Consider the following 18,191-nt stretch of genomic DNA (forward strand, 5'->3'; position numbering starts at 1 on the left):
TGAGGTACGCCTTTTCTTCTCTGCAAGCTGGAAATCCAGGGGCTCTTTTATGTTGTGCTTGGAACATTTGAGTCAGGAGCTGAATTTTACCCACCTCCTCCAAACCTCTTTTCCACTGAGAGCACTGCCAGTAGTTGGATGGGTGCATGCAACAATTTTCAGGGAGGAACTGATGCCAAGGTCTTGCATTCCTGGGTAAGGAAGCACCATGTCCCAGAAAGGGCTTTTCCCCAGGTTCCTGCAAAGCAGTGGCCACAAAGCCTCTCTTTGTGGAACCACTGGCCCCTGCCCATCAGATTTTGGCCTTCACAATCTCAAGGCTGGAGCAATGCAGAGTAACTGTCACCTGGGCAGGCCAAACATGTTCTGTGCCCCAAGAAGTAGCTCAATCATGCTTGGTGAAAGAAGAAAGACGACTTTCAGCTGGGGCTGACTATGGCCCACACAGTGAGTATCATCACATGCTCTGCCACAGTTAAGAGGCTGGGACTCAAACACAGTACAGGTTTTATTATTAAAAAATGCATAAAAACTAAAGACATGCTTCCCAGAGTTAGAGTCTATATGTACATCTGCACTTCCTAGGCAGCTGCAGCGAGCGTAGCCTTCTGCCCTCACTGCAAAAGTGCACTGCACAGGTTTTTGTTACCCTTTGTTAGGTGTTATCTTCTCCCCTGCATCGACAGCATTCCAGCTAAGAGAAAACCTTGTACTGCCTGGGGTGTAAGATGGTAAAATTTGTATCTGTGACTGAGAAACCATACTGAATTTCTGGAGACACCTCTGGGACATCTCTGTTCAGTCGGAAACTTAACAGAAATGACCCATGCTCAAGTCCCAGGCTGAAATTCCCCTTCCCTAGGAAGGGTTCTCATAAGGGCTGAAGCTTGACCTGAATTTTATATTTAAACCCCGACCTTACAGTAAGCAAATACTGAGTATTGAAGGGTGGAGTGTTCTGATACAAAGTCTGCAATCTCATTTGACTTTTTGGTCCCAACTTTGCCAACTCAGCAAATGCTGACATTTGTGGTATTAGTTTGAGAAAGTGCAATGTGGAATCCTAAGAAATACTGCCAAGTTTTCAGTGCAGTGAAAATAAGAGAAATTAAGATCTAACAAATATTTAGGATAAGTAGAGTAAGATGTAACTGCACTTCCTTGCTGGGAACCACTGCACAAAACAAATGCTGATTTACAGTAAAATATTAAATTATTAAAAAACACACAACCACTTGCAGTTACAGTGAGTCAGACATGCTGATTGGAAAACAAAACAAAACCCAAAGAGCAAACCCATTAATTTTGCCCTGTCTGGAAGGCTGCAGTGATATTACTCCATGTTTTATGTGACTTTTACAGCATGCCAGAAAGCCTCCTAAATAGGAAGGCCAGTGGTTCTCAAGCTTTTTCATCATGAGGCTTCTCTCTTCCAAAAGAAATCTTCCAATTGATCCCTCCCCTCAACACATATCTTCCTGAAATTGATTTCACATGTCACTGTAGCAGCTACAGTTCTTCATTATTTGAAGAAGACATAATACTAATAAAGATAATGATTGAAAGAATCCAACTTTGAAGCAAATGCTGAATCCCGCTCCTGCTGAAACTGAACAAGTCTGTCATTCTGTATCTCAGTCTTCTTCCTCTCCTGGAGGGCAGCACTTAGCATTAATTAACACTGTTTCCCCATACTGCTGTTAAGTCCTCTCTACACTGCTTCCTTTCCATTCCTTTGAAGTTGGATTCTGCCCTCACACAAGCCAGCTTCTCTCCCTCCCTTTGCATTTTAATGTCAGCTGCAAGTCTAGTCAGGCCTGAACTGGCATCAAACAGAAGAAAAAGAAAGACATAAAAAAAGGTACATGGGGAGAAGAGGAATGCTGGATTTTCATTTTTTTTCTAATTTCTTTGCTCACCAAAATGTCTGAAACTCTTAAAAGAGCCCTGGGCTGAGGAAGCGGCAAATGTCACTGCATGAAATGAGCCAGATGTTCAAATTCAGTGCTGGGTAGGAGCAGATCCGCTGATCAGTTTGAGAACCACTGAGGTAGGCAACAAGTCTAGGCAGTACTGCTGAGTGAACACGAGGGGAATTTTGCCCTCTTGTCCTGAATGACAATATAAATACCCACTAGAGTTTCCGGGGGTACCAGTCCCGAAGTCACACAGCCAGGATTGAAGACAACATCTACACAAGAGCAAGCACTGACTGAACAGAAGGTGGATTCAGCTCTGCTCCAGCATTCAGTGAGAAGAAGCAGAGCACAGACTCTGACTGCCACCTTAGCTCTGAAGTCCTTTCAGCACGTTGTGGTCAACCTGTAACCCTACTGCCTCCCTCCCCAAATCCAGGGGTTGTTTGGGTTGCAGTTCTTCCAAGCTGTTTGCCACTGCAGCCCACACAGGTGGTGAAAGCTACAGAAGCTGCCCAAGAGCCCTGGCCAGTGCTGTTCAAAGCCATTCCAGATCCGGCATCAGAGCCCCAGGAGACACAGCACCATGCTGCACACATCCAGTCCCAGGGAAGCAGAGTGTCATTGCTATGTACAGGCTAGCAACTTTTCTCTCCTTCTGTCTCTAGCTCACACAGAAGGCTTTTGTCCTCCCCTTCTTGTCCATCTGCATGCCTTTCACCCTCAGCATCATCTCCAAGGCACAAGGGGCTCATGATGTAGCGATAGTCACTTGTGACAGCAGCAGCTGCCCCAGCAACAGTCTCTTCAGCATCCATATTTCCAAAGGAGGCGTGCAGGGCAGGGTCACTTGCAGACGCCTCTTTGTCCTTCCCAATGTTGACATAGAGAGGATCTTGACTGGAAGAGAGTGTGGACATCCTCCCTCGAATCATTTCCAGTTGGGATCGGAGTACTCCAAAGCTGGGCCGTAGCTTGGGCTCAGGATGCCAACATCTGCACATGAGATCATAGCTGCAAAGTGGAGAGAGACAAGAGCACTGAGAAGTGGAGCAGCCACGCCCTGCACCTCTGAACAGGGGGTCTGGGCAGTGAAGCTTAAAAAACACAGACACTTCCCCCAAAACCTGTCAGCTTTGGCCTTGCACAGGTGACAGAGCATGGATGGCCATTACAGACCTAATTTCTTGTTTCTTCCCATTTTCAAGGGCATTCTCCCTTTGGTCAAAAATGTTATTTTGACGGTATGAAAAACCCAAAAGCCTTGTCAAAGTATGCTGAATTTGCTGGTAAAGCCCTTGTTCTGCTCTCTATAGGGAGCTAGAATAGGGCTTTTGAATTTATTCACAAAAAACACCCTCACAACCTCTGCCTCAGCTGAAGCCATCCCTCCAAATTCTAGTTCAAGAGCAGATAAATCACAGGAAGAAAACAAAGATCAAACTCCGGGAGGTGCATGTTATTTCCAGAGTATCTTTTCTTTCATGCCATGTTAACTCAGCTCCCAGAGTAAAGGAAGTGTGCTGCTGTTGCTGCCTGACAGGTTGTCAACAGGACTGGAAGGAGGCACACTGAGTTTGTTTAGAGGGCTGTTAAAGAATGGGCAACAGCTCCAGTGCTCGAAGAGGGATGCTGAAATGGCCTTTCAACTACAAAGGTACCACCTCGGTGCAGAAGACATGCTCAGGGCCATTACCAGGCCCAGGTCTCATCCTCCAGCCTTCCTCCTATGGTCAAATGCCAGCTACCTCAGCTCTGTCTGCCCCAGGGCCAGCACGAGGACACAATCACTGGCTCTGCTGGCCCGTGTTTGGGCAAGAGAAGGGGAGGTCTCCCGCCCTGTGGCCGGGTTTGCAGCTCAGTGTCTGCGCTGGCTGCGCTCCCGCCGGCCAGCCTGCGGCCGGAGTGCTGCGCTGGAGCACAGCCAGAGCCATTGTCCTGATCCTCTTTGTGCATCACCCACAAGACTGGCAGCTGCATTCCTATGGTGTTATTGTTGCCAGTTTTGCAGGGAACAGGAACAAAGCACAGTGCTGGTGCTGAAAAACACTGCATACAAATGAACCTCAGTTGAACTTGTAAATGGAAAAAAATCTGATATGGCCTTTACTGGGAAATAAAGCATTTCACGATGGGTTTTATTTTACTTTTTGTATTCCTTGCGATCAGATTTACAAGACTGTTTCTGATCTCACACTACTTTTACAGAAAGCTTCTGTGGTTCAGTTGTCTTAATCCTGATTTACATCTCTCACAAACAGTAGAAATTGTTATAAATGCTGCAGATAAAACAGAAACTTCCAATTCTGTGCAACCAAATTAAATACTTGCTTTTACCTTTGCTGTCCATCAGAATAATCCATTTGAAGGAAAGGTAGAAAAACACTGGCTATACTGAATCAGCCCAAAGGTCCCTTTGCCCCAGTACCCTGTGCCTGACAGAATCCAGTAGCAACACTTGGGGAAAGCATGTAAGCTGAGGGTGAGAGCATGTAGTGAGATCTTTTTGGTATATTCTCTCAACCTGTAGCTCAAGCACCTCACAAAACAATGTTTTTCAATAGTTTTTGATGGATTTTTCTCCAGTGCCTATCTAGTAGGTTTTTGAGTCTCTTCTCTACTTTCTGCTTCTCTAACATCTTACAGCCATAAGCTCCACAACTTGGAATTAAAGCTCCTCAGAGCAGTCAGGATGCAGACGTGTAATTAATTTAGGCAGTGATATAACAATGTTTTCATTCATACTCAGTAAAAGTTAAAATGAACTGCTGAGAAGATAGAAGTGTTCAGCTTTAGTAACATGAGTACAGATTATTCCCTATGTAGAAAAAAAGGAAAAGAAGAAAGCAACTACATTAAATAATCCACCATCAGAGCAGGAGGGAAGAGGGAGGAAAGAGGTCTTAGACCACTAAAATCAGTGCTTATAGTTATATCTTGCTTTGGGCACAACACACAGAAAACAGAGCCTTGCTTAGGCCCTCAGGGAAATGATTTTACCTTGTCCAGGCAAGGCAAACTTTTACCCTGGGATAAGTTATGGTGACACTCCCTGGGGGATCCCAGCCCCATGTAAGGAGATCAGGAATCTCCAACCACCACCCATGGAAGAAGGGTTCCTGAGCAAACATTTCCTGTGACCTGCTGGCCAAGAGTGATCCCTTGGCAGCAGGATTGAGGCAGGAGCACAGGCTGCAGCACGTGGCTCCCTGCTGCCCTGTGGACTATCTAGGTCCCTCCTGTACGTCTGAAAATGTCTGCAACCAGAATCTTCAAGATTGTCCCGGATTTGTTCCTAGATGTAATTTAAGGTGGGACACTGATCTACACAACTTTAGTTTGTCCCATCTGCTCTCTTCTCTTTCAGCCTGCTATTTCTGAGAGCAGTAGATCAAAATTTGAAAACTGGGCCAAACTTTGAAAGACACATGCAGGCCACTGCCTCTGCAATCCAGTTTCCTTGTAGTCTTGCTAGACTGCCTCTCTATTCAGCCTTCAGGGTGTGCCATGGAACTCATCCCTTTGCTCAGATGTTGGCCTGAGAAGGCAGGGTTCAGTGATTCTGGAAACACAATTACAGTTTCCACAAAGCCAAGAACTGCTAACGTTGACACTGTTGAAACCATTGAGCCAAGTTAGCTGCTTGTGTAGTTACCACAGGTTCCTGGGAGCTCTGCCAGCAAAGAATATCTAGTAGCTAACCCAGGGACTTTCTAGTGAATGGCTCTGTGTACTGGAAAGTGGAGAAATTCAGATCAGCATCCCAGCCAGCTGCCTCTGTTTCCTTCCAGCAAGCCAAATTTCTCAAAAAATCATGTCAGCAGGGTGAGGAAGTACTCACACATCTTCCAGGCACTCCGGGGGCTGCTTCAGCCTGTTCCCACTGATGAGGTAGTTGTAGATTTCTGCATTCTCAATGCCAGCATAAGGGGTTTGCCCTCGGGTCACAATCTCCCACATGGTCACCCCAAACGCCCACTGAAAGAGAACAGCACACAGAACAAGTGAACAGACCGTTCCCTGCGCGCTGGGCTTGGTTTCAGTATGCTCAGACTGTGCTGGGTAATGTCATCTGAGCAGCAGAGATGCAAGGACTATCCAAACTCTAGCTAGAAAACAGAAATTACCCATATGATGCTGGCACATCATCTTAGGAGACAGCTGAAGGTCCTGTCCAGCCCCAACTTGCAGTGGAGCAGGGGAAGATTTGGGAGCTATTCCTGTCTTCCACCTGCAGACCTTTCCTACTTATGTTCTTTAATGTATGTGGTATCAGTTTTTTGGTTCCCAGGTAGAAGAAGATTTTGGTTTGGGGCTCACAAATCAGTTTCTTAATTCATTTAACCAGATTTTGAGTTTCTAGTAATGTACAGGCACAATTGAAAGCAGAATTTAGCCAATAAGCAGGGGAAGGAACAAACCACTTATGGCTCACATTCTTTTCTGCTCTACACTGCACAGCTGTACTTGTACTTTTCAACTAAACTGCAAGGTTTGTGAGGTGCAAAAAATTATTATTTTTATAAGCAAACCACTGTCCAATGTTTGTTGTAAACTGGCTGAACTAGTGATCACCAATCACTAAACCCTGTCTACAGTGGATGCAGCAATTGCTGGGCAACTCAGCAGCCATATTACAAGGCAGTCTTGGTTATCTCTGCAAGGACATTGTGACAGGGATAACTGGAAAGGCAAGACCACAGGACGGAAGGACAAAACTAGTGTGAAAATAGACCAAAAGGCAGCAAGGAAGAGGGAAGACAGTATCAGAAAAAAATCCCAAAAGAAAAATAAGTAACAATTTCAGATGAATGGGTTTAGCCTTGCTCCCCAGAAGCAAAGGTGTCTAATGGGGAGTGTTTAAGCACTGATGTATTCAGATCTACGGAGTTCCACCAATGCCTTCTGCAGCACAGAGTTCCTTTGCTGCATGGTACTTGTATGTAAATGTGTGGGTCACACCATTTCAAATATCACCTTCAAACTGTCAGGCAGAAGAGAAAGAAAAAAGAATAAGGGAGAAGATACTGCATAAAGAGAGGAAAAGGAAGAGGAGAAGGGGAAAGATGAAGAAGAGGATGGGGTAAACACTGAAAAATAAAGGAGAAAAGGACAACAAGAAGAAAAGGGTTGATGTCTTCTGCCATTAACCAGTCTCATATATTTTTAGCCTTGAGTTCTGATAGCACCCAAGGCAGAAGTAGCATCATCCCTCAAACACAAGGTAAACTTCTTTTCCTATCACCAGGGCCTTTTCCCACCCTCAGTGGGATTCCTCCACTCCAGCAGGAATACAAGCAGTCCCCAATGCACCAGAGAAAACCTCACCACATCGCTGTGCGTTGTGTACAGATTATCAGCCAGACTTTCCAGAGCCAGCCACTTCACTGGCAGCTTGGAAGCACAGCCCTGGCGGTAGTAGTCTCCACTGTAGATTTTCTTAGAAAGTCCAAAGTCTGCAACACTCACGTTCATGTTCTCATCCAACCTAGGGGAAAGTTTTCACAGTTGAGGAAAGGAAAGCATTTATTGGCTACCTCTGGCAAAAAAAAAAAAAAAAAAAAAAAAGAAAAAAAAAGTATATGGCTCACCACCAAGAATTACACAAAAGGAGAATGATTTCATCTACTTGGTGACCAGTGTGAAATAGCTTAGTCGTCTCAAACTAGTTCCTTCAGATTAACAGGGAACTAATCATTACTAAGGAAGTAAGGAAGTGTCTAGGCTTAGATGGTCTAGTGTCTTACACAAAGCAAACTCAGATAGTTTCTGTTTCCAATATTATCAGAGGACATTTGCAATGCTCACTGCTATCACTAAGGCCTGCACTGGATACTGGAAATAAAAAAAATCATAGGGTGATTGCCTAGACTGCCTGTTAAAATTGCTTGAATTGCTAGATCTGCAACATCTCCTCTTCAGACCTGGTTAATAGTCTGAATTGCTCTGTCACCCACTTAAACCTATACATGTTGGCAGATAGTCCAAGTAAAGGCCACAAACACTTCATGCTCCCAGGCCTCATAAAGAACTCACTCCCCAGAAGATGTGCTGAAATAAGCATTCAGCTTCCTCTGGAGGATGTCTACAAAAATAGAAAATCAGTATGGGTTTCTCATAAATGCCAAAGCAGGCTAACCCATCATTTTTCATCATAACTATCAGGCTCTTTGTCTGTACATCTGGACATTGAAAAGCCTTTGGAAATCTGTGTCTCATTGTGGATTTTATTGGTTGTTGTGGTTTTGATCAGAGGCAGAGTTCTGCTGTCACAATGAGCTGTTCTTTACTCCGTTCTCAGGGAAGACGCAGAGTGGAAAGGATAAAAAACGGACTTTTCTTTCCTTCAAAGCAGTCGAGGTAGTTTAGTGTCAAGAACAGTGAAGTGGGATCATACAGTGTGTTCACCATGCAAATATTTTTAGAGGCATTCTCCACAAGCTTTCAAGGAAACTACAATTCTTATATTGTGATAATCAAGTCCTCAAAATAGATACCAGAAATACAGACTTCATGATACAATGAACGTTCTTTTCTCCTAACACAGCCAAACCCATTCCCTCTTGCTGGTTACTTTATATTGTGGAACAAATAGCCTATGCTGACACATAACCACTGGAGTGGCTAATTACAAACACATATTGTAATCAACTGTATGAAACTCTATCTGCAAACCAATGATAGAAAAGCTCATTATAAAAAGGGTCTGTTTGAAAGATCAGTGGGACTTGAGGAGTTGCTCCCTGCTCCCAGCAGCACCACCACACACCCCACCACAATGACCATGACTCCCCTATGTCTGTTGTCACTTAATGCCAGGATCAGCATTCTTAGACAGGACCCCTCACACTTCTGTCATGCAAAAGGTTTTTCATCCCTCCCTCACCCACTCTGGTCTTTCTTTTCTCTAAAAACTCACGAGTCACTTACATGCAGTTCCGAGCTGCAAGGTCCCTGTGTATGAAATTTTTTGAGCTCAAGTACTCCATCCCACTGGCAATGTCAATCATGAACTTGAGGAGTGTCTGAACAGGCAAATTCTGCAAGAAATAACAGTGTAGGTTCTATTCCCGGAGGTTTTCAAGCACATATGACAAAACTGCAAGGTCTGCTGCCACTTTACAGAGCAGGGATGTGGAATACAGGGAGGGGATGGGATGGAATGGAGGAGCTGGTCCCCAGCATGCATGGAATGAAATACTTTAAGATCACATCTCACAACTTCCTCTGGTGTTAAAATCCAATCACCTGCCAGTGCCTTTGGGAGACCAATCCTGAGCTGCTCCAAATACATTCTCTGAAAATCCCTAACCTCCCAGAAGGAATTCTACAGTATGACAGACTTACAAACGGGTTTTCCCCAATCCGTGACATCAGCAGAAAAGCATGGAGGTCTCCATGCTTCATGAAGGGTAGGATCACCATGGGAATTGGGAGACGGCCCTTGGGACGGCTTCGTAGACTGACTCCTGATGAGGACACACACAGCAAAGGGGTGTTAGCAAACAGATTATTCCCAGGAGGAATCTTACAGCCTGCTGCACTTTCCTCTTACGGATCTGGAGCGCAGTTTTGGTGGGTAGATTCCATGCTCAAAGCTTCTATGATTTTATGCCAGGTGCTGCTACGATGCCTCTAACCCTGTTTGCATCAGAGGCTGTACTAAGAGCCTAGGGTCTTTCACCTCTTCTTGAAGGACCAAATATAAATGTTTCTAGGATTACTCCAGACCAGAGAGCCCCAACCCCAGGCACTGCAGAGCAATCTCCACATTATGGAAAATACCTGCATTCCAAAGTGTTTACCCACGAATGTCTTGCTTCTTACTCAGTATTTTGGAAAGGCAAAATCTTCCTCCTATTTATAGCCTACCTGCCCACCTGTTCACATTTCACAGCAGTTCAGACATGTCTCAGCCAGCCAAAGTCTCCCTGATGTATTTGCAAGAACCAAGGAACCAGCTTAAATAGGAGACGGCTGTTCCTGATGTGTGAGGGCACGTGTGGGGAGCATTAAACACAGTCCAACTCCCTGGGGCCTGGGAAGGAGCAGTGCTGACCTATGCAGGACTCCAGGCAGCACAGAGGAAGCTGCACCAGCACTGCTGGGGGGAGTGAGGCTGTATGGGATAATGCAGGAACAGGAGGTGCTCTGTGGCATGAGCAGCAGTGCTATCTTACCAATCAGTTTGGTGACATGAGGGTGGTCAAACTCCTTCATACAGGCAGCCTCTCGCAGGAACTCCTCAATGTCCGTTGAGGTGAAGATGTCCGCTGGAAAAAGTGACTGTAAGTTTTCTTTCTTTGTGGGTGGCTCCAAGGGGCTTTACAAATAATGATTGTCAAAAGCTTGCTCTTTGTGGCACAGCACATCTTCTCAGACCTATAGCTAGATAAGCCATTTTACAACAAAGCAGAACCTGACTCTCTCTCCTGGGACAGGCAGCAGTAAGCACATATCAGGGACATCTGGTAAATTGGTTCTTGGCAGAGTAAAGAACCGCTGGCTAGCAGCTCTTTTTTGAATAAAAACTTTCCCTGAAAGCTGTGCAAACTGTGTGGGGGTTAAATATGTAAGAATTAATTAGGTGAAAGAACTTAACTACAAATGTCTGGGAGAGGAGACGTCATGCAAATGAAAGAAAATGCTGAAACTGAGGAGATGGCCCAGAGCCCATGACTGGCACAGCAGGGCCCAATTAATCTCTTAAAAGGAAGCCATGAAAGATAAATGCTTTTATGTCTCTCAGCATGATTGAGCCTTATAAGGTGCTAGAGCTAAGATTTCTTAAATAACCACACTTCTGGACAGCTTGGACCAAATTCAGCAGTGATATGCATCAGCAAAATTCTGGAGTAAATTATTTCTCATTGCTATAATTCTAGATTTTTGGAAATATATCAATATAATCAAGAAGTATCCTAGTTGACTACTTCCACCATTCCTGCTGCTGAATTTAGCAAGAGTCCTCCAGTCCTGCTGCAAGATCAGACTCAGACCTATAGGGGAGTGTTCACATTATCTACTTTAGGCAAGTAATTTCAATATAATTCAGAAGACAAAAAGAGATTCCCTTTTTACAGTCAGTGAAGAAAGGAAGGTGCCTCAGGAGACTGACAGATTGTTCCTAAGTTAGATGCCTGAAGGGAAACATTCTGACTACACAAAAGCTTGCAAACTGATTAGAATTATTGTTGAAACTGGATAAAATGATACAATTTACACTAGAATGGTACTAAGTGTATTTAGTACAAGCTGTTATTCTGTGACAGCAAACTGAGCTCCAGAGATAAGCGAGTGTGACTGCTTTCAGTCAGTCACAGTTAATTTCTGCCTTACAGGCAAACAGGATCAAACAGGAAAGGTTAACATATATAAGCACACATATATGCATGTTTCCTTTGATTTATACCTATCTCTTAATTGCTTTTCTTGTTACAGACTTCTGCCTGTTAGTTGCCTTTGTTATATACACTCACCAAATGACAAATCAGAAGGGAGCTGGACTGCTCAGTCAAATGTGCTGACTGAGATGAGTTAGCTTGTCACTGCATTCAGCCCAAACACTCTTCTGTTTATTCTAGGATATGTGCTTGCAGGAATACTGTTCTTTCACTGCTGAATTATTAGGGCAGAGCAGACCTGTCTGAACTGTCTGTGCTACATGATGTAGTGGTTTTGGTAGCATTCACCACGTGCTACATGCTGTAGAAGCAACTAGGTGGTATAGGTCCTTTCCTGAAGAGTTCCACTACAAAAAGACTAACACGAAAGGGATGGGAGACAAAATGAGTAGAGTGGCTGAGTGGGAAGCTCAGAGAGAAATAAAGAGCACTAGGGGATATTTGCTGAGAATAGGACTGACAACATTTAATCCTTCCAAGCTCTCTTTTCTTAAGTAATTCAGGTAGCCCTGCTCCCACATACCTTTCAGCATCTTCACTGCCACTTTCTGGAAAGAGCCATCATCTAGCTTCAGTAGTGCCTCTCGAACTGACCCAAACTCCCCTGTAAAATCAGAGTAGGAAGTGAGGGAACAGTTTCTTGTGAAGAAAGTATGATTCAGAGCAGGTTCACTTCAGGGGTCACTGGCAAAGAAGCTGAGTACCCATAAGAAATGCTCCATTTTTCATTCTGCAGTTCCAGATACCAGCTTTCAGCACACGTGTGTCTAGAAGAGATATCACTACCAGTAGAAAGAGCTCACTGTGCTGGCAGTCCAGAAGGCAAAGGAAAATGAGAAGGGAAAAAAGCAATTCTTGACCAGATAGATGATGCAGAGACAGAGTTTAAGCTGGGCAGACATTTCTGGGGAAGCCATATCATGAGGGATGAGTCTGAGTGAGGTTCTGTTCAGAGAGGAGGCTCTTTGCTGAAGCAGCAAGTGGATGGGCTGGCTGAGGAAGCTCTTAGTATTGACAGCCATCAGAGCTGAGTGATAGTGCCAGGACTCAACCATTTGAGACACAGTCAATCTTATCTCTCAAAACTCAGAGAATTACTTCTATGAATCACAGCTGACCAGAGAAAACACAGTGTCTACTTGTGTGTGAGTGATATGTTGATTCACAGAAGGCAATATTTTGCCCTGGTGTGTTCTCTAAGGGAGTTAAGAGGAAATGCAACAGGACAAAACCTCTTCAAAATATTTAGCCTGAAGAGGCTTTATACCACAGCCTAACTGCCTCTTTGCATTAGATCTAGCCCTAGATTTGCTCTCCCTAATTTTGCAACTGCTTATCCCACCCACAATGCATTAGTATGAGGAACTCTGATACCGAAAAGAAGGAAGCAAAATATGGCAATTAGGACACCTACCCCAGAAGTGTTATCTTCCCACTAGCTTTTCAACAGTGTCCTTCACTACTCTATGGCACGTGCTTACTTCACAAAAACCATGAGCAGTGGATCTGACCACAAATCAGGAAAATGGGAAGGAACAAGGTATTTTGTGCTGCTTCCATACTATGGAGCTGTTGTTCAGCTGTAGAACCAGCAGAGCCCAAGACAATGCAGTTATGTAATCTTATAACATGTAACCTGGAGTTGTGGCAGTGGGGCTGACAACACACACCAGATTCTGCCAGCTGGCATCCCCACACCAAGGCCATGCCCTGGGGCCCCTCTGCAGCCAATTTCAGTTTACCTGTCATGGGAGCAGCCCAAAAGGGTTGAAGTAGGATCCCAGAAACTGGCCAAGAGCTAACACTCACAAACAGATGACACAGCTGTTTAATAACTTAGCATTGTTAAGCCCTCTGAGACCACTTCTGCAGGAAGGTCATCTTCCTGCTCTGAAAGAAACACATTTGTTCTAGGAGGGATGGAGTGGAAGAATGCTTCCTATGGAAAAGGGTCAAAAAAACCTGCAATAAAACTAGTTTTGTAAAGAAAAATGAAAAGGTGACATTTAATTGAATATTATTTTGTTTAAATCTCTGCAAGAAATTTGCACACCAGTGAATTAACACTAGTTTGGAAAGTGGAGCATAGGCTGCAGTTCATGGTTGTGTAGAGCCATATTATAGGAATGGCTTAGCCAATATCCTCTTAATTATGCTAAACCTCTGAAATGTTTTATCCCAGCAGAAGGGGTAGTTCCATTTAAATTTCCATCTGCATGCTGGAGAGAAAACGGACTGCTTGTAATTGCTTCTTCCTACTCAACAGTTAAAATAACACAAGTGGGATTTTCAATGTAAAGCCTTGTTCAGTTTTGGTTCTTACCCTTGCCCAACATTCTTCCCAAGGTGAACTGCTGTTCCTGGATTAAGACATCTTTTAGTTTTGTCTTCAACTCATCACTGATCCCTACACTCTCCACTGTGAAAAAAAAAAACAACAACAAAACAAATGAAGCACCAAATAAGTGATATTTAAATATTCTGTCACAACATCAAGAGTCACCAGTTCTAATCTCCATCTCAAATCTGATTCCCACACTGTAAGCAGGAAAACCTGAAAAAGGCATAATTCCTTTCCATGTCCTCTAGCCTCACCACAGACAAGCAGCCAGTAACTTTTAAGCATCAGAAAATGTACTTACAGCATTTAAAGGGAGAGGGCGTGATAATACCACCCTTAAACACTACAAGAACAACAGGAATCCAGAAATAATGTAAAGAATGCTAAGACAAAATCCAATCTGAAGGGCCACTGACAGACACTGGTTCATACAGCTTAATTCAAGTTGATGGAGCTGCACCATTTAATGACTGTCTGGAGCATCATCCTAACCCAGCTATTCAGTGCTGCCATAGAGAGCCATGCCCTTGCTGAAGCAGGAGACAGAAATGGATCACCTTAATGGAGCATCTGACCATTCCTGGGACTCAATCTCCTCTTTGATAAGTTACTAATTCCTGGCTTTCCAAGACTGATTAATTGGTTCATGCTTGTAGCACAGCTCAGCATACTGGGTTTAAAAAAGTCCTGCTAATATTGTTCAGCCATATTTATCTCATCACTAGGTTATACTCCAGTTGAAGGAGTCCTTGTAGAGTGAAACTGGGGCAAGGGAGTGGTGAATTTACGTCTTGCATTAATATACATAATGACTGTAGCTGTAATTAGCAAGGGCTGTGTAATTGGTATGGAAACAGCCATTCTGGCCTTTCACCTCTGCAATTCACAGTGTCTAAGCCTCATTGTAGATTAATCCCATGTTTTTGATCAAGAAACATCAGTTTCAGTGAAAACAGAGAGAGCATTGTAAATGCATGAACACAGCTTCCCGGGCAGAATCACTCAGGCCATTTTACTTACATGTTGCTTCAATGAGCTCTGGGCCCTCCCTGTTGAAAGACCTGGCAGCTCTGAAATGGACTGCTGGATCCCCTCTGCCAACCACACTGCCAAAGGCATGGCTAGAAGGCAGAAAAGACACACAGGACCATGATTACATGGGCCATTCACTTCTAAAAGGGTGTGTTGAACAGTATGGATGATTTCTCGCCCCTTGCCATATAAATTCTTCAGACTGTTTTGTTAAAGAGGGTGTATCTGGAGAGGAGGAACAATGGGTTTATGCTGCTTTGCTGATGCACCTACAGCCTTCCAAAACAGGGGAATCACTCCTCCCAAGTGCCCGGGAGAAGTTGCAGGTTGGAGCAGGTTGCAGGAGTCACAGGAGCAGAGATGCTGCTGTGACAGGGAGGTCTGGGAGACTGGAAAGAACGAGAACCTTGTTTATGGAAAGGAAACTTTACTGGGGATCCAGAGGGCTCTGGGCAGTCAGGAATTTACAATCAGCTGATAGACTGAAAACCAGCAAGGGATAAAGGGCTCACACCATAAGAATACAGGTATTTCATCTGTGGATTTCTTCTCTTAAGCAGCAGTGCTAAGAATTACCTTGATAGAGTTTATATTTGTATAGTCTAATAAGGCCTTGCTATTAACACAACATTTTCCCTAATGTATTTTGCTGTTATCATTTTGAAGAAAACACAGGCACCCCAAAACTATGAAAAAAACCCACAACAAACCCTCCAAAAAAAATCCCAATAAAAAAACCAACCAATACAGTTACCCAAAGAAACTGCCAAAAGTACAATGCTTTTTTGAAAAATAATTGAGTCAAAAACCACAATAGAAGAGAAAGCAGAGATCTCTCTAGCCAGCACAAGGAGAAACTCCCTTACCCAAACCGAGTTTCCTTTCTTCTTTTTCGAAGGAGAATAAGAGCCAGGGCAACAGCTGTGACCAGAGCTGTGAGAATGCCCAGTGCCACAGGAACCCAGGATGTCCCATAAGGAGGTTGTCTCTGGCCACCTAGATGATGGAGAAAACACCAGTCAGGAAATAGAGGACTGACAATGTTAAACAGACCAGTTTCTCCTTTTGCTTTTAAATGGGAAAGCCATGCTGCTGGACCTGGTGGATCTTTGTATACTGGAATTTGGCATAAACAAGTACTCAGCCAATCATCAGGAAAACTAGCTCTTTCTCACAGAAGAGGCAGAGCAGAAGTATCTAGTTGTCAGAAACTATTGGTTTTGAGCCTTGAGAATGTAATAGGTGCTGCACCAGATTATATTATTTCACATGAGCTCATTATCTGGGTCACTTCAAACTGCTGCCTCGGGTCAAGAAGGTTCCTTAGCATGATCATTTTTCTGTGGGGGTTTCACCCTGTCCTGTTTGAGACAGACACCAGAACCTTGACCAGGTAACACAGCACTACCTGAATGTCAGCCAGGCAACATTTTGAAAGACAACAGAGAAGGACAATTGCCTTATGGCAATATGGTTAAAAATATTTACATTTTTCCTCTAACCCTTCCCACAAAGAGAAACACCCTGAGGGACTTGGTATTAGCTGTAACTTTACAATGTTGTTTGGTTGGTTGCAGCAGTCTCTCCCCAAAGAAAAGAATATTTGCTCCCAAAATACGTATACTTTTGACTACAAAAGGTCTACAGAAGAAATGGAGACGCTGCCAAGCTGAGCAAGCTGCCAAGCAAGGAAGATAAGCAATACAGTTCTGAATAAAAAGATTATGTATGCCTGGCAAAAAATGATAAATTAATCCAACTCCCTGAGAGATTTCTTCTCCAAATACAATTACTAAAGATTAAATGTGAATTTGAATGGGTTTATTGAAATCTAGGATAGCCGTCATATCTCCAAACTGTTTAAGAGCTAACAAGAAAAGGTACCGGGTCCCTGAGCACCTCCTTCACCTTCATGCTCACTTGCTCACCCTCAGTAGCTGACTGCCCTTTACGTGAAGGTAAGGAAGAATCATCTTTGATGATGTAAGTAATCCTGTTGTAAGTCACAACAGTATAAATAAACCTGTTCTTAAAAGATATATTAGGTTCATGGGCTGGAATTTGGATGGATCTCTGCATAAATGCATATGAAAAATAGTCAGACAATGCTTACTGGCAGGGTCCTGGCAGGCAAGAGGCTTCTGAGGCTTGATTAACAGCTACATTGAGGAGCCTTATCATCCAGGTTTTTAAAGAAGTAGTATTAGTCTAATAAATAGGTAGAGCTTAAGGACACAGAATTGTGGACAAAGAAGGAAGCAGACTAGTACTTCTCCACTTGAAGCAAATTATCAGATCTTTAGTATTTATTTTCCAGCATCTTATCTCCTTCAGTGACTCACATTTTCTTTTACCACCCAGAAGGCTTTACAGGCTCTGGGGCTTATGATACTCCCTCTTGCTGCAATTTCAACCCAGCCTTCAAGGCTGTTTATGAGGAGAGAGAGATCAGAAACAGAAGCTGTATTTCTCAAATAAAATAGAGGTAACTCCAACCCTCTCCACAATTCCCAAGCCAAACACTTGATCTGATTCTGCCTAACAATCAGGATAGAAACAACTAACAACACTGATGAAAAAGGTCCTCTCTGATAGCTAACAATAAGGTTTCCTTCTCCCTGTAGTGAGAAAAACCTCTTTTGGCTTATTTTTCTAGTCTCTGTCTGTTGACTGTTCTGGTGAGAGAGTAGGGATTTAGGTCAACTTCTGGGGAGCCCCTCCAAAAGGAGTATGGATGAAAACAAAACTAAAGTAAATTATTTTCCCTCTTTCTAAACTGCTGGGAATCAGAAGCCCATCCCATAGTTTATAGCAAATGTGTCAGAAATAGAAATGAATGTTGAAATTCACTGCTCCTCCTGCTCTGCCCCACACATCCTTGCTTCCCACTCGTGTCACTGAGCTTGAGAGGAAGCTGCAGCCCACAAGTTGCACCTCTCAACTCTCTCCCCCATCTCCTGCAACCCCCTTTTCAACCAGCATATGCCTTAAGACTGCACAAGGCAGTGAGAAGACAGTATTATTAGAAGAGTTTAGAAGAGTATTTAGGAGCCCTTGAATCCTTTTAATTAACAGAAAGTTTGTATCTCAAAGGTATGCAAAGGACATAATTTAAGAGTCTTCTCCTGCTTCCAGTTGTGAAGATTACAGGTAGGAAAAAGCTATTAAACCACTCTGTTCTTTACTCTGCAATGAAAAAAAGAGATTTCTTCTGAAAAAGTTTCTGAAAATATTGAAACAATCTTTGTTAATAGCACACCAGATCTCTGCATAAGTAGGGTGGAGCTCCCACTAGCTTTGCTGTGATGACAAATTCGACTTAAAGTTTATACGAGCTTAGTCATCCTTATTGCCGCACTGGGAGCTGGGCAGAACCACCCCTGGCATTTCTCACATGAAGCAACCAGTGCCAGTTTGCTATTTTAGGAAAGGAAGCGACTTATGTTTTCTACCAGGCCTGAAACAAAACTGCAGTCTTTCTGCAGCTCTGCTGCTTAA

At 43.6% G+C, this 18,191-nt stretch overlaps 1 protein-coding gene across 3 annotated transcripts in view; it reads right to left on the bottom strand.

The window, feature by feature from the left end:
* Nucleotides 1–490: 490 nt before the first annotated feature.
* TYRO3 (TYRO3 protein tyrosine kinase) overlaps nt 491–18,191 on the bottom strand; it is a 41,342-nt gene continuing 23,641 nt past the window's right edge. For all 3 annotated transcript variants that reach the window (XM_053981207.1, XM_053981206.1, XM_053981208.1), the window contains 10 exons: nt 15,560–15,689; nt 14,682–14,782; nt 13,644–13,739; nt 11,844–11,924; nt 10,097–10,189; nt 9,264–9,385; nt 8,847–8,956; nt 7,245–7,404; nt 5,758–5,894; nt 491–2,930 (listed from right to left, as the gene is read on the bottom strand). In XM_053981207.1, the coding sequence (XP_053837182.1) occupies nt 2,555–2,930; nt 5,758–5,894; nt 7,245–7,404; nt 8,847–8,956; nt 9,264–9,385; nt 10,097–10,189; nt 11,844–11,924; nt 13,644–13,739; nt 14,682–14,782; nt 15,560–15,689 (1,406 nt within the window). In that variant the 3' untranslated portion in view covers nt 491–2,554. The remainder of the gene's footprint in view (nt 2,931–5,757; nt 5,895–7,244; nt 7,405–8,846; nt 8,957–9,263; nt 9,386–10,096; nt 10,190–11,843; nt 11,925–13,643; nt 13,740–14,681; nt 14,783–15,559; nt 15,690–18,191) is intronic.

This window comes from Vidua macroura, chromosome 6 (genome assembly GCF_024509145.1).
Source record: "Vidua macroura isolate BioBank_ID:100142 chromosome 6, ASM2450914v1, whole genome shotgun sequence".
NCBI lineage: Eukaryota > Metazoa > Chordata > Aves > Passeriformes > Viduidae > Vidua > Vidua macroura.